This window comes from Paralichthys olivaceus, chromosome 3 (genome assembly GCF_024713975.1).
Source record: "Paralichthys olivaceus isolate ysfri-2021 chromosome 3, ASM2471397v2, whole genome shotgun sequence".
NCBI lineage: Eukaryota > Metazoa > Chordata > Actinopteri > Pleuronectiformes > Paralichthyidae > Paralichthys > Paralichthys olivaceus.
Window position 1 is genome coordinate 20207849 of NC_091095.1, and position 15738 is coordinate 20223586.

At 44.1% G+C, this 15738-nt stretch overlaps 3 protein-coding genes across 24 annotated transcripts in view; 1 reads left to right on the top strand and 2 right to left on the bottom strand.

Moving 5' to 3' along the window:
* Positions 1-8305, top strand: part of fryl (furry homolog, like) — a 70474-nt gene extending 62169 nt beyond the window's left edge. For 13 of the 22 annotated variants that reach the window (XM_020080776.2, XM_069522418.1, XM_069522419.1 and 10 more), the window contains 5 exons: positions 805-873; positions 2534-2551; positions 4310-4420; positions 5262-5455; positions 6350-8305. In XM_020080776.2, coding sequence (XP_019936335.2) covers positions 805-873; positions 2534-2551; positions 4310-4420; positions 5262-5455; positions 6350-6590 — 633 coding nt within the window. In that variant the 3' untranslated portion in view covers positions 6591-8305. The remainder of the gene's footprint in view (positions 1-804; positions 874-2533; positions 2552-4309; positions 4421-5261; positions 5456-6349) is intronic. The other 9 variants (XR_011240664.1, XM_069522420.1, XM_069522410.1 and 6 more) reach the window with 1 other exon arrangement.
* A 985-nt stretch (positions 8306-9290) lies between these two features.
* On the bottom strand, positions 9291-11523 carry zar1 (zygote arrest 1). The gene is made up of 4 exons (XM_020080787.2): positions 10825-11523; positions 10026-10118; positions 9743-9817; positions 9291-9652 (listed from the first exon to the last, which is right to left on the bottom strand). Exons 1-4 carry the CDS (start codon positions 11497-11499, stop codon positions 9509-9511), a joined length of 987 nt encoding a protein of 328 aa, XP_019936346.2. The 5' UTR covers positions 11500-11523; the 3' UTR covers positions 9291-9508.
* A 76-nt stretch (positions 11524-11599) lies between these two features.
* On the bottom strand, positions 11600-14258 carry slc10a4 (solute carrier family 10 member 4). Its single transcript, XM_020080785.2, has 3 exons — positions 13576-14258; positions 13138-13348; positions 11600-12589 (listed from the first exon to the last, which is right to left on the bottom strand). The coding sequence occupies exons 1-3, from the start codon at positions 14112-14114 to the stop codon at positions 12068-12070; spliced, it is 1272 nt and encodes a 423-aa protein (XP_019936344.1). The 5' UTR covers positions 14115-14258; the 3' UTR covers positions 11600-12067.
* Positions 14259-15738: the final 1480 nt, after the last annotated feature.

Below are 15738 nucleotides of genomic sequence, written 5' to 3' on the forward strand. Positions count from 1 at the left end.
TTCCTCACTAACCACATCTGCTTTACCATTCTATTTGAATCTCCCCCCCCCCACATCGTCTGTGAGAGTCACAAATTGCCACAACTGCAGTTTTATCTGCTGTGTCAGGATTTGTGTGTGTGGGACTATAAGGAACTGCCTCATAATGGCATCTCATCTCAAGAGATGAGCTTAGGAAGCATTTGTAAACTGCCCCTTTATCCATATGCCACTGCACTATGGAGGGCCAGGAAGATATAAAGACAAAAGCTGATGCTGTATAAGATAAGCCCCTGTGCGTCTCATCAGCAGTGCAGACATCAAATCAGTGTTGGGTATGAGTAGATTTAGCTGCCGTTAGTGTCTGCATCACTCGTGACATCCCCTGCTGAAGAGATAAAAATAACCCTCAGCACTCCTAAATCAGTTACAGAGGGCTGGGCAGGAGAAGCTGTGAGGGGTGGGAGGAAGGCGGATGGGGGAGGGGAAACAAGAGATGAGATTGGAGAGGGTTCTGGGATGCAGGGGTGCTAATTGAATGAGACGGCAATGGTCCCTGGAGGGCCAGATACTATCCTGTTCTCTGGAGCAGGCCTCCTTCAATTCGCTAAGTACAACAATCGTATTAAACCTCCTCCCTAACCAATCTTTATTGTATACAAACGCACATGAAGATGCATACAGCAGAGTCAAAAAGTCTGAGACCACCTAGGGAATTCTGTATCTCCAAAGACGAAATATATTCCTCTCCTTTCCCTGAACTGTTTTTTCTCCCTTTCCTGTCTTGTCTCTCACCTGTTCCTGTCCCCCTCCTCCCTCCTGTAGTGGCTGGAGAACTGCAGGAAAACGTTTGGGGACAAAGACAGTAACCAACGACCAAATACTCATGCACAGGTAGGAATGAACAGTTTCACTTGTTGAAGTCTTATTTATTATTTGTGTTGATCAATACGACTTTTCTTTGGAAAATTGCAATTAAATAATGAGTGAATTTTCCAGCTAGTGAGTTTAGCCTTAAAGTCAAACTGATATTAAATTTAAGTTTTCGCTGCAACATAATAAACTCTGTAAATGGAGTATTGTTATTTCTCTATTCACATAAAGCAGTGCTCATTCTAAACCTGTCGGTTTGGAATGGGCTGTTTGTTTGGCCTGTGGTGATGCTGGCTGCAGTCTTCTTTCTGAAACTGTAAAAGTGACCTGCAGTAACTGAGCCATAAAGAAGAACTTAGGAGTCTGTCCACAGAACCGTGCTGAACAAAGAGCTGTTCACCTGTTTATTCAAAGTTCTGTGAAGCTTGACTCAGTACTTGGACCCCCGAACTGGAGAATCAGTTGTCGTTAATGTTGTCGTCCTTCAAAGTTTATTAATAACGCATCATGTGTCCAAATTCAACAGTGTAATTCCCTGGGCCTTTGAAAATACACATGCCAATTGTGAAGCCAATTAGATCAACAGTTTTTTAGATATGTGTTCCACAGAATTGTGACATAGATAGATGGAGAACTTATTTCCGTGTCGCCAACCTCTGTGAACCATATTTGCATTAAGCAATAACATCAGCCTTTCTCTCATGGGCGGTCGGTCGGTCACGAAGAATAAGAGCTAGAAAACAGACAAAGACTTCGAACAACCAGCAACAGTTTACCTGCTATACCCTTTAATAAACATCTCATTCTGCACATTCACTTGTTATTGATAAGTAGCTTCTGCACATTAAAAAGCATGATGTGAAGTTACAGCTCAAGGTTTATTTTGTCTGTCAGTTTGCCGGCTGCTGTCAGTCACACAGACAAAACAAGTCCCTGCTGAGACAAAAAAGCCCATCTCATATTTTCTCAGGCCTCTTTGTCTTCCTTTTAATAATATAAAAGAATTATTGAGTTTGTGAAAGAAAACATGACAATTTTAGTTGGACTGTTTCTCGAAAGGTTTCTTGTCATTGTTATGCAGCGTGTTTATATTTGTTTGCCTCAGATGCCATAGAGATAATTAAATTAGATAGAATGAAGATAGATGAGAAAAAAAGATTTTCCGCTTGCACCTCACTTTCCTCAGTGTCTTGTAGTCTTTGCATGGTCTCTCACTCCACATCCTAGAAGTGTTGACACAATCACTAAGCCTGAGCTCCCTGCACAGACCACAGCTGCCCTCTGTGTTTTCCTCAGGTTGAAAACGGATGTGCTCTTTTAGTCACGAGGGCAACACTCTTTCCTCTCTCTGTAGCCTCTACTGTACCATGTCTCTTTCTCTCGCTCCCTCATCATACATGCTCAGTTTCTCAGAGTAGAGGGTTTCTGTTAGCGCTGAAGTGATCTCAAAGTGAGTGTTTCAGTTCACTGAGCGTTTCCAGACCTGTGTGAGAGGGAGGTGAAAAACTGCTGCTCCTTGCACGTCAGGTCACTGTGTCTCAGCTGCCATGTTACAGCTCACTAATTCTTGGTCTTTCTCCCCTTCTGTTTTGTTTGTTGATGTTTTGTGTGTCTGTGTGCGTGTGTGTGTGTGTGTGTGTGTGTGTGTGTACGTGTGTGACCTGCTCACCTTCTTGCTTAGCAAATGGAAAATCTAGCAGTAAGTGGTTCTCATATTATAGACTATAATAATCACGACATTCAGACGAAACACTGACCATCTCATCTCTCTGTACACACCTGTGCTCTTGACATCCACAGACTGCACTCTGCAATCATCTCCAATCTGTATCTGTCTCTGCTTTGATCAGTCATGCAACCCAGCTGAACTCCCCCATCCATCCAATCATAATTTTATCCTCTATTGTAATACATGCTTTTTTTCTGTGTCTTCATTTGGACTTTAGGATAATCATCGTCTTAACGTCTCTTTGCTGCACTCTGATTCTGTCTGCTAATAGGGTTAGGTATTCAGTGTAGAGTTGAGCAGTTTTCAGACATCAACTCCGGAGAATGTCTGCACAATGGGGTCCGGACTCTCTCCGGAGTTTGCGTTTCACATGTGAAGAACATAGAATTCTCCATTCTGACACAACAACACACAAAGCCCCTGAGAGTTCAGGTGAGGAGTGGTGCAGCAGGCAGAGGAATGATGTAATGCATCAATGCCGCTGCAGAGATCATGTGTTTTTGTTTACAGCGCATCAACACTGGCGTCGGCTCTTATCACCTAAAGCTCTCGAATCTCATCGTCTATCCAAGTTGACATCTTGGTCTGAGTTCTACGCGTATGGAACTTCTATTTTATCCCAAGATATTTGTATTCTCTTTGGGGTTTTTTCACTTCTACATCTGTTGCGTGTTTTTATTTAAAAAACTACGATATCTAGCTGTGGGGTCCTGCTCCTCGCGATTCACGTTTTGTGTGCATGCTGTGCGATTGTATGTACGAACCACTTAACTGAAATGTTATTTAAGAAGATGGAACTGACGCATCAGCCGTACTTTCACCTACACTGACCAAAAAACTCCTTCGGAGGATTTCCCGGCAAAAGGAGGAATCTCCCCCAACTCAATATAGTTTATGATTATAATAAAGATTTGAGTTCTTAGCTATCTATTAGCAATGTATTGCTTGTTGTGTGTGCTCTTCTATCGTAGCGATAATCGTGAAACCATGATATTTCCTCTGACAATAATCGTGGCACCAAAATGTCATCATGTGACATCCCTAGTCACGTGTAAGAAACGCCATCAATAGCCCACTCACTCCTCTCACTCTCCTGCTGTATTCTCACATTGACTCATTTGGACATTATCCAGAGTTTTTATTGGCAGGAGCAACAGACCCGTAGATTTGTGATCTCACATACAGCCCCTCCAGATAATTTCAGGTTATCCAGAGTTCACTGCATGTCTGACCGCAGCTATAGTGATGACTTCAGAGGGGGGTGCCGCCCAGGCAGTAGGACGGGATGGGTGGAGAGATCACATCATTGTAATTTTGAGATAACTTTCCTTTTGCATGTTTATTGTTCCACTCCTATAGCTGTACAAATGATCCTGTTTTTTTCTCCCTCCATGTTCTCCTGGATTAGGGTCTTATTGTGTAGTAATTACCCACGTTTCTCTGGGTCAGTCACCCAGTCACGGTGGCCCTCGGGGAGCATTACAAGTCATGGTGACGGACACTTTTCTAATTGACTAATTTTAGTAGTAGTCTCACTTCTTGCTCCGTGGCCTCAATCAGACAACACCTCGCTCTAGGCCGTGTTAACCCTTTCATCTACTCCCACGTCTCTAACCCAGGATACCCATCTGTCTAATCATCTGATCATCAGAGTCATTTTCAGTGCAGCCCAGGAGATCATGAACCAGCTTGTGATTTTGATTTTCTTTTTTCTTCTCCCTTTGCTAGGAGCTGGAGTTATGCCGCCGGCTCTATAAGCTGCACTTCCAGCTGCTGCTGCTCTTCCAGGCGTACTGTAAGCTCATCAGCAGGGTGGATACTATCAAGAGGGAGGCAGAGGTGAGACTAAAATTTGTTGTTGGGTAACTGATCTAAAAAGATCTGGATGTGCATGAACACATTTAGTTTTCAGAGTTTAAGTTTGCCTAAGAAAGGCCACGTGGAACTGACGACTTATCTGTCTCATCTCTGTTGTCAGAGAAACCAGAACCAACAAATTGCATTACACTGCACCATGCTGAAAAAGCCTTGTTTTCCCCGTCCTCACTGTCTCTTTTTCATAAATTAAAAGTTTTATTTCCCATTCAACAGGGTTTCTTCTATGTCTTAAAATTCAAAAAAATGTAATATGCTGAAATGTAGTATTTAAAAATTCTTAAATATGTAAAAAAAATATATTATGTAATAGGTTTTAAATACTTTCATCTGAGTTATATTCTCTACTAGACTACTTCAACTTTATCTTCAGTTATGGGGAAGTGTAAATTATTGTGTCTCTCTGATATTCCTTCTTATCAATCGTACTTGTCATAGGTCTTAAATATTATTCATCATGGTCTCAAATTCTTTCTTTTATTTAACTCGTCGAACCTGCAGAAACCCGCTTTGAATAATGCAAAAGTCAAAAAGTTGTATTGTAAGGTCCAGTTCAGATGTTGGGTAAATATCTTTTTTTAACCACAGGTTAGTTAAATAATCTGCTGAATCTTCTCTGCAGCCCATCTGTGTCTGCGCTGCATCTCGACGGAGCTTTAATTAGATCAAAGTACTGAATTAAATAACTTCCGACTGATGTGGTCAGCTCTTTCAATCAATATTTAAACTGGGTTTCTGTCTGCTGACTTCCTGGGTAGATTTTCTACTTGTGTGCAGTGTGGTGAATATGTTTGTTTTTTCTTAGGTGACCAACATGTCTGAAGAGCTCACCATCCTTGAGAGCTGTTTGAAGGAGGCAGAAACGAGACATGATACTGAGGAGGATGTGTGTATGTCAGACACTGCTCAGACCAACACAGAGACGGCCATCCAGTCCCTAATCGAAACTCTGAGAGCCAGAGACTTCACGTCTGCTCTCACACAGGTCAAAATCTTTAGGTAAGACACAACAACTCACTAATGACTAGACCCTAATGAAGACAAGAGTCAAACTTAGAATTCTCAGTCCTGAAGTAGATTAAACGATCAGTCACAGGGCCAGAATGGAATTGTGTAGCTAATTGCAGTATCAGTATAATCACATGCATATCAATGCAATTTAAATGCCTTTCAAAGTTTCAACGCCCCTTTTTGGCTCTGAAAGTATTTGCCACTTTGGATTATGGATCATCAAACTAATAATTAGCTTCATCAGTTGTTTTCAGATTCCTGTCACACTGAATACGTCTTTCATGAATAAAGGAAGCACTGCTGTTGCTCCTGAAGCCTGCGCAAGTCTGACAAACTTTGTTCTGATGTTTCAAGTCAGCTGCTGTCAATCACATGCTAATGCTAACATAACTAATGCCATTAGTCAACTGAAGATAAAAATCAGTCACAAAAGTCCCATATCTGAACTATAATGTTGGGAAATGAAGGAATCCAAATAAAGATCTGGACTTTAAAGTGAATTTAAATGTGGTTTCAAGAGGCGATTGTTGAGCCTTAACAATGTATGTGCTCTACTGAGTGACCCTCCAGTTCCCGGGGAAAACCCCCAAAAAGTTGTAGTCTCTTTGTTTCTCAGTCAGTCTCAGTGTAACAGAAACTGATAAAAACTGATCTGGATTTACACCAATTTTGAATGGATTCTTCTATGACCCATACTTTATCCCCCCACCAAGTTTCATGGTAATCCATCCTGTAGTTATTGAGTAATCTTGCAACAATAAAATGGGCAGAGGTGAAAACATAAACCCCAGGTGGAGGACCTGGAAGTGCTTTAATATAATCTTAAATAGTTTTCTACCAAATCTTCTCCTCCCTTTCTAACCACACCCCCTGTGTCCTCAGGTCTATGTGGCCCAACGACATCTTTGGCAACGAGACAGATAATGCAATTCAGACCCTTCTGCACATCTACTTCCGTCACCAGACGCTGGGCCAGACGGGCTGCTTGGCTGTTGTGGGCCCTAGCAGGGACCTGTCTCAGGCGAGCACCCGCCTCATGGAACTCAACCTGCAGATCCGTGAGGCTCTGAGTCAGGCCCAGGCCTGCCAGCCCCATACCACCATGGTCAGCACTGGACTGTGATTCTGTGGCACTGCAGACTTGACTGGACTTAAGTCCCCCCCTCACTCTCTCGCCTCAGCTGTAGAGAGAGCACAGACAGTGAGGGGCTTGGGAGGAGGAGGACGAGAGAGAGAGACTCCACCTTTAAAGGGCTAAAGGATGTGTGGGAATAACTGTGACTCTAAATATATATTATTACATGTATGAATGCTTAAAGCTAATATCTTTTTCCCAGACTAAGCCAACTTGCAAAATTCAGTTGCAATAAGTCATGTGGTGGTGTGCCTGGGAAAGAATTAGAGAGGACGCAGTGGGATGATAATCTTTTTTTGTTTGATTTTCTTCTCTTTCTTTTTTTTTTGTTGCTGGATCTAACATGATGAGCATATCGAACGGACCGCAGGCCTCCTCGGGGGCCTGGCGCTGGGAGATGGTGTATGTGAGCATGTAAGACCTGAGTCTAGAGGAGGTCTTGTATGTGTGAGTACACACCATCTAGATTCATAAGCAAAAACAGAAAAATCTTGTTTGAGGAAAAAAAAAAAGGTTTTCCAAAGCATGCTTGAAAGAGAAAAGCACTGCAAGAATTATTTTTTTGAAAAATGTATTTTTTATTAGAGCTAACATCTTAGGTTGTAAATGTTAGGGTATTTAACATGTAATTGTAACCCTGCGGGAGACGTTTGCCTTCAGGGAGTGTAAAAAGAGAAATATATATCTGTTTATTGATCTGCTTTGAGAGGAGAGTCCCCTTCAACAGGTCGTCACGCAAAACTCACTCTTAAACCAAATAAGTAGCTGCCTTTAGAGACTCTTTGACTGTGTGATATATATATTGGATATTCTGGTATACGCTCACACACAAATGCATATACTTGCACACAGGTGCAGACTGGCTACAACTCATTATGGAAACATAACTTATTTTACTCTGTATATATTTTAGAAAATGTATAGTGTAAAACCAGTATTTTTCCCTTGTACTTTTGTGTAATGCACTGTTCATCCGAGTAGGATGTATGTATAAAGCTAATGTGATGAGAGAAAGCCACGACCAGATTTGAGTCATTAATGATCCGCTCTGCCTTTTTGTTACCCAGTCACACAAACTTCAAAATTTCCCAAAAGGCTGCGTTGGTTGGTGGTGGTGGTCTTCTAAAAGAGGGTCAGGGCTCATTTGGGACAGGCCACCTCTGCCTTGCTGACGGGGGATGGCGTGGGAGATCTAATGTAGCCTTCATCTCCTGTTTGACCGCACCAATCCAGCCAAGCCCCTCATATGCATTCCTTCTCTCTACTGTGATGTGTTCGCACAGCGCCCCCTGCTTAACACCTCACGAAGGGAGATTTGAGTTTATCTACGTAGTTTGATCGCATCCCAAAGCAGCGCTCACCATTCACATTCTGATCTACAGCCGTCACTGAAGCCACGCTATGCTTTCAGGAATGGCCTTTCTTGCTGCTACTGCAGGACACGAATCATTACCTGAATGCTTTCTGGAAATCTTGTCATGGCACATTGTAACAGTCACTGTACTCATTCCTCAGAGCTTTTTTTTCCCCCTCCTCCCTGCTTGTCTGGTACATTTGAATGCTGTTCTTAATTATTTAATGAATATATTATTTACCTGGAAGATGTTTTAATGGAGAGGTGCATTATACTTTTTTTTTTCTCTTGTTCACTCACATACCAGCCTTCTCTCTGGAAAAATAAAAATCTAATCATGCAGTATGAACATGGTTGTATGTTGTTCCAATTGTAGAAACCTGAATGTGTTCAGGAAGTTTGAGATCATGTGGATGAATACACCTTCCAATTACACAGGGCTTTGGTTCAGAACAAACCAGAGTAGCACTCATTCCTCCGCTACGGCCCAACAGTCCTTAAATTCAATCGAGAGGCACCAAATTGCAAACACTTAAAGATATGCTGATTTACAGTCAATCTACAATTTCTTCCCTGTGACTTTACATTTAAAAAAAAACCTCATGCACATTAGAAAAAAAATTAATGGAATTCTTTGACTCAATTCCAATTTTTAACAAATCTGTTCAGTAGTTTTTTCATCTGCCAACAGACAAAAAGCAATAAAACACTGGAATGGCACTTAGGCCACATACCTCAACCAAAAGCCCCACAGTTATGAAAACATTTAAATTAACTAGATCTGGATTTGTTCGGAGATGCACCAGATTATAAACACTCAAATATAAGTCCCCTAAATGTATGAATTTTGGCATCAAGATCCAATATTTTGAAAAGTAAAAGTAGAAAGCACCCTCGCACATTAGTGAAAAAAGCCCTGAAAGTGCTCCAAGATTAAATGTCAGATGTATTAGTAATCAGTTCAGTTGTGTTTGCACAATCCTGATAACAAAACAAACACATGAGGGGGGGGGTCCTCCTAGATTGAGGGAGTAAGTAGAGATTGAGGAGTCTGGATTACAGCGGCAGAAACATGAATTTGTCCCAATACAGACAGGTCAGAGTGCACATGCATCAACATTTGTCACTGACAGAGGGCTTCAGCCTTGACCCTACAGTTGAGGTGAATCTTAACAGACTCTTGATCTAGTTCTTTAATTTAGCCATTAATAAGTTGGACTGACATTAACAAAGGTACATGAAGCGTCCTTTAATCGGATGCTCCATCTCTTGCAGGTTAATGACTCCAGCGCTAGTCTCTCAGTCAGGACCCGAGTGGTTTGAGTGAACACAGCTTTAGTACAGAGTGCACAGTTGCCTTTTATTACATTTTAATGTGTGTTCTTACCATTGATTTCATCAACAAAACAGGCATGAAATAAAGTACTGAAACATATGCTTTACATTTAAGATGCTTTTGTTGCATCTGTAAATACGGCACTGGGCTGAAGACGTCAGCCACACACAGGACTTTGTTCTGATGTATAGAGGCAGAGTTCAGTTGAGCTGCTCGTCAGATGATGTATTTGAAGCTGAATGTGCTGTCGCAGGAGAGACGCTTGCCTTTGCATCTGCCGCACAAGTCCTGTCTGTGGGGCCGTTTGGGGTCAACGTGGCGTTGTGTTAATGCACAGCAGCAACGTGCTTTGTTGCAGGTCTGGGGGAAAAAACAAAAGAGGGTGGGGGGGCGTTTAGTAGAGACTCATGAGCCATTTTATTTTGCAGAACAAGAGCGAGGAGGGCTTACGTGACATGTGATGTCCTCAACTCGATACGGGTTGAACTCCTTTTGGCATTTCCTACAGTACTGCTTGAAGTAAACCTGGAACACACAGGACTTCAATTAGAACAGCCTCTCATACTGTAGCTTTAAAAGAAAGTATCATTTCCAATTCAAGTTGGAAAAGGCGCTACGGTTAAGTGTTAAAAAAAAGAATGTTCTAAAACCAGTCATCAAGCAATGCTGGGACAACAGAGCCCTGACTGGTGTGACTGGTATCTTGAGTTTTTAGTGCCTTGTAAGTGCTCACCTTGTTGGTGCCCTGAACACACCACACGTAGGCACTCTCCCATCGCAGATTACACGCTCTGCAGTGATAATATCCATACTTCTGTTCCAGGAACTGATAAGACAGAAAGGTTGGTCACTCAAATATTAACGCCATTTGAATCCACAGCCGATCACTAGAAACAAACTATTCCATTTGTAGTTTCAGCTCCATCGGGGTGTTGCTGAGAACCATCACATCAAACTGGGACAGATGAGATTCATCTGATCAGACAGTGTTATGGAGCCTAGTTTGTTAAGGTACATTTCCTCGCTTAAGAATCAAATGTTTGGTTAATTGGCGGTGAAAGAGAAACTGACTCATAACTTTATTTTGTCTGATTCAAGTTTCACTAATATTGCAGTGAGTTCTATTTGATGGCACGGCTCCGCCTTGTGTCAACCAGTCACATAAACTTTGTTGGTGGTGGTGTCGGGACTGATGTGGGACACTCCACCTGGATCTAATGTGACCTTAATCTCAACCGTCATTCAGGACACTGCCTCTCTCAGTTTATAGCTTTAGAGTCCAGATAGCTTCACTCCAAATACACTGATCAGCTGGAAAGGGGCGACAGACTGAGAATTGGGTCTAACATGAAACTTCCATTTAAGCTTTTAACTTGTGTGATTTCCCATGATGCCAGAGCAGGTGGGAGGACTTTAATGGCTCAAGACATGTGGGCTTAAGTTAATGAAGGGATGAGAAAACTTAAATGTCATTTATTTGAACTAAGGGAAACTATACCTGTCAGAGTTTCCTCCTTTTAAAATGAACTCACCTGGAACCGCACCCTCGCCTTGACCTTTGACCCCTCAGCAGCGGTCTGCCCCTCCTCACCCTTCACCTGTTTGGACCTGATCTTCTGATGCTGCTCCGGGACCTCACCCTTCCTCCCGCCCTCACCCTCCCGGCTCTGTTCGCCCTTCGTCCCGCCGTCCTCCGCCGGGTCACCGGGCGGCTCCCCGCAGGAGGCCTCGGTGCTGTTGTTGTTCTCATCCACCAGGAAGGAGGTGACGCTCCTGTAGGCGATGGGCGAGTACACCGCGAGGGTGCGGGGGTACCGGACTCCGCCCGCCGCCCTGGGGCTGCCGCTGCCAGGTGCCGCCGCGGGCTCCTGCTGACCTTTGCGCCGGAAGTCCCGCTTCATGGAGAGGAGCGTCCGCGGGCCGATGGAGCACTGCACCGAGGCGTCCCTCTTCGGGTTCACCTGCACCGACACATCCTTGGTGTTGGCCTTGCGGAGCCTCGGGGTGAGCTTGGGGTTGATCTGGGATAAGATGGACTTGAGGTGGGCGCGCTGCTGGTTGTTGAAGGCGTCAGACGCGTCGCTGTAGTGGGACAAGTAACTTTTATATTTCCACCCGGCCTCTTTAGCTCGGGGATATCTGCCCGTGTACGGGTTATACGATGAGTAGAAGTAGCTGTCGACTGGCTCGTCACCATACGTCGCCATTTTGTTCAACCAACCCCGGCTGTGAGGGGCCGCCATTTAAGTAGATCCATCAGGTCTAATCACGGACAGGTGAGGGAGTGATGTCACGTGACAAGGTAAACACGTTTCACTGCTCAATCTTTATTTACTCATAGACACGTGTTTACATTATTATTATGATCGTGATGATCATGTTGTCACTGAAATCTGCACATGAAGAGTGGGTTAGTTCACGCACACACTCACACACACACACTCACACACTCACACACACACACTCACACACTCACACACACTCACACACACTCACACACACTCACACACACTCACACACACACACTTTTTAAACTGCCACATTGCATTGATGGTGTGATGATTAATGCCACTTTCACTTTACAGGTAACACAGCCACGATTTGGTTTTTAATCAGTTTATCACACATGTAACATGTTTAAGTTGAATGAATGAAACTTTTAACATAAAGCCCCCCCGAGTATTTTCTTTGTGAATGACAGCGATAAACCCACCTGCAGATCCTGTTCTGCTCCATTCCATCTGTAGAGTGTTAATTTGATTATGTATTTGTAAATTAAACAGGGGTGGGATCAGGAGGACAGGGGTCCAACATGATGGTGTTTGGGTCACTCACTGTCACAGCACCATAAGATGAGTCAAAGTCCTCGTCATCATGAAACCTCTGATATGTTATGTCCTCGCCGTCTGCCGTGGGATCGGGTTTGTGCAGGACCTCCTTCCTGTAGATTCTGTAGGCCAGGATGAAGATGCCAGCCTCGGCTGCTTGGAACAAGGCGTACAGCAGAGGGAACATGTACATTCCTCCCATCAGCTGCGGGGGGAAGGCCAGCTTCAGGATGGCAGTGCACAGCTGCACGTTCTGGCAGCCGGTCTCCATGGAGACGGACCTGCAGCTGTTGGGCGGCAGGTTGAAGAGCACGGCCAGGCCGTAACCTGCTGCATAGCCACATAGAGGCATCAGGATAGCCACCACGTAGACGGAGAGCGGGATGGTGGACAGCAGATCCGGCCCCAGCATTGCTCCAGTCAGGATGAAGAGCAGTATAAGGGTGACGAGCAGGGACCACAAGGAGGCCTGGGGAGACAAGAGGTGCGGATGAAGGTGTTTTCTACAATAGGAAACATTTTACGAGACATCCAGAAACCAGACACACTTCCTTGGTCTCCTCCAGTTTTTCCTGTTAAAGTACTTTTCGCATTTTGATTTTTTCCCCTCATCTGAATTTGGGATTAAAAGGAAAAGGGGGATTTCACATGTTTTTAAGACTTTGTGTTTTTGAGTTATAACAATAAAAGTGACTTGAAATGGACTTGACGTTTTAAGCACAGGGCTGGACTGGGCTGTTTAAAGTTATCGTCTATTGAGAGTGATGTGATCCTCCATCATTGTGGCTTTTATCAGAAGAGAGAGGGAGGAGCTCTTCCTGACACAGAGCCTCTGATGTCACTGTTCCTGGTCAGCATCATCCTCTACGTGCCACAGGCACAGAGAATTACGCACTGCGCTTTTGCGCAAAGGTAAAGGACTCAGACATTAGCGACACAAAATGAATGAACGACTTTAACTGACTTAAACATTTTCAAGAATTGTTAAGTAACTTTGACAAACAGCTCTTAAATTACCTTCAAAACAATGTCGGCCACACGCGTGTAGCGGTACCTCAGCGTGACTCCTAGACCGATGGGGATGAGCGTGCTGCACAGGGTCAGGATGATGGCCCCGAAAGGCATGAGGTTGACCACAGGTGTGTTGATCCACGCGCGACTGTAGATCCACAGACACAGCGGCATCAGCACCAGCGCGAGCAGCGTGGACGATATGGTCATGATGATGCTGTGGAGTGAGGAGCAGAGACAAGGCAAAGTTATGGCAGCATAGGGTGGATGTGATCACCGGTCATAGTGTTGGATCATTGTCGTTAAGTGGCGAAACATCTCTCGTGTGTAACTTTACGCACCGGTGCGTAATCGGCTGAATAGCTTACTATGCGTAAAAGTGAAATCATCTCACAGCCTGAGCTGATGACATGTTGCTTTTATAGATCAGTACAGCAGCTCTACCTCAGGTTCATCTCCCCGTGCACCAGCAGAGACATGATGTTGGATAAGTTTCCTCCCGGACAGCAGCCGCAGAGCAGAACAGCCATCGCTGCCACATCATTCAGAGAGAAGGCAAGAGCCAACAGAAAGGCCACCAAGGGCATGATAACAAACTGACACACCAGTGCCAGCAACACCCCGATGGGTCTGCGGATATGTTCGCCAATCTGGCTCACCTCCACCGTACAGCCCAGTCCCAGCATAGTGAAGCAAAGGACGAGTCCCACGAATACATTGATTCCGTGATTGAGCGGGGAATCCCAAAAGGCGGGCACCAGGTGAGGGGATTCCGTCGGCGGAGCGGCCATAAAGTCCACTCCATCTCCGGCAGCTGTCCTCAACGTGCCGCCTTCAAGAATCATGACACCACCGGCTACTCCTGATCCAGCCGCGGCTCCATCTTTCGGAAAATCCAAAACTCGCTTCAAAGTGCCCAGCATTGGAAAATCTATCAAACCAGCTCTTTGTGCGTCGCCACCGAACAGACTGGAGTTCTCCATGGCAGAGGAGGAGGACAGAGAGGCTCCACTGTGAGTCTGCGCCCGTAGGAGCCCGTGCGTAAAACTGATTCCCTTAGTGGCGCACTGTCACTGATAACAATGTGCAGAGGATCCAGTGGTCAGAGGATGTGATGGTGCCATGGCACTGACAGTCTTAAAGTGACTCACTGAGTCGGACTGGTGCCACGGATTGGTTCACCGACAGACGCACATAGCTGGAGGGGAGTGTGCACACGGTCTCAAGCTTCAGCCAGAGTTGATGGGCCAATCAATAAAGCCCAAGCCTCCCTTTATATGCTTAAAGCTGGAAGGAGAAAGTTCCACAAAATATCAATCTAATTATTATATATTGACAGTTTTCAATTTTCAAATTACGCACAGCCCATCAAAGGCTATTCTACCATCAATATCTGTGACGCTGAAGGAGACCATGTAGACCAACGGGAAATGAAAGTCCAGCTTCACCTTTTGTGTGCCTGCTCAAATGTTGTAGTAGCTGTAAGAAGTGTTTTGTACATGTGCAATTCAAATTTGTGCAGCCACATTTTCAACAGTGAGGTTTCACAGAGTCTGAGACCCTGAAGTTACAGCTACAAATCTCAAGGGATGGGGTTGACTATGTAAAATAGACAGATTGAGGTTACAGAGGTTACTTCAGAGGCTCACTAGGTTAATACTCATTTGTCAATGAGTTTCACAGGCTGCAGGTACAAGTACAAGTTTAACAGTTTAAGCAGTGAACAGCTCCACAGAGAGCTGAACAGAATTGAACGCTGGACCCAATATGAGCTTGTGGCGTTTCACCCGTCTGTTCGTTGAGCAGCCTGATAAATCTGATCGATTTCCTCCTGATTCCAGCAAGTTACACAACCTATCAACGGCTGATGCAAGGCTTAGTGAGGCTCTGTTACTGAAGTCACCTACTTCAGGGTCACACACAAAGATAGGAAACTTGCGTATCATCTCTCAGACTTTGTGAAACTTCACAAATTGGAATTGCACATATATCTATATTTCTACATGTACAAAATGTGTTTTCATATTTCCAAATTATATCTATGGGAACAAAACCTTCACACATAACAGAATATTTCTAGAGCAATTCACAATGTTGCCATGCACACAAAAGGCAATGTACAACCACAACATTATTTCATAAGCACAGAATATTAGTGAGTAAAATTGTTGTACAAATTAAAATGAGCCTCGGAGGAGCTAGTAGATGTTATTACCTTTGCACAGAGCCAGGCTAATAGCTTCTCTACTTTCTGTATTAATGCTAAGCTAATGATAACAAATGTTTTCAAAGCAAAGCTGAAGTAGGTGCAGCACAGTGACAGCAGAGCTCAGGTGCCGTTGTTTTGTCTCATACATACAATATCATTTTTCAGCCATGTATTTAAAAATGATCATTCAGCTTCCTTGGTGCACACAGTGCTTGACGGATTTTTGATCAGCACCAACGTGGTGGATTTGTCCTTTGAGGTGGGGGTGAAGAGCTGGAAGAAGTGAATCATGGGAGATGAGTCTGTAGTGAAGACAGCTGTTTGTTGAGCTTGAGTAAGCCCAGCCTGCAGGAGTGAAAACTGTGTTGCTCTTTATACTTGTGCAGCAAACTATGAAA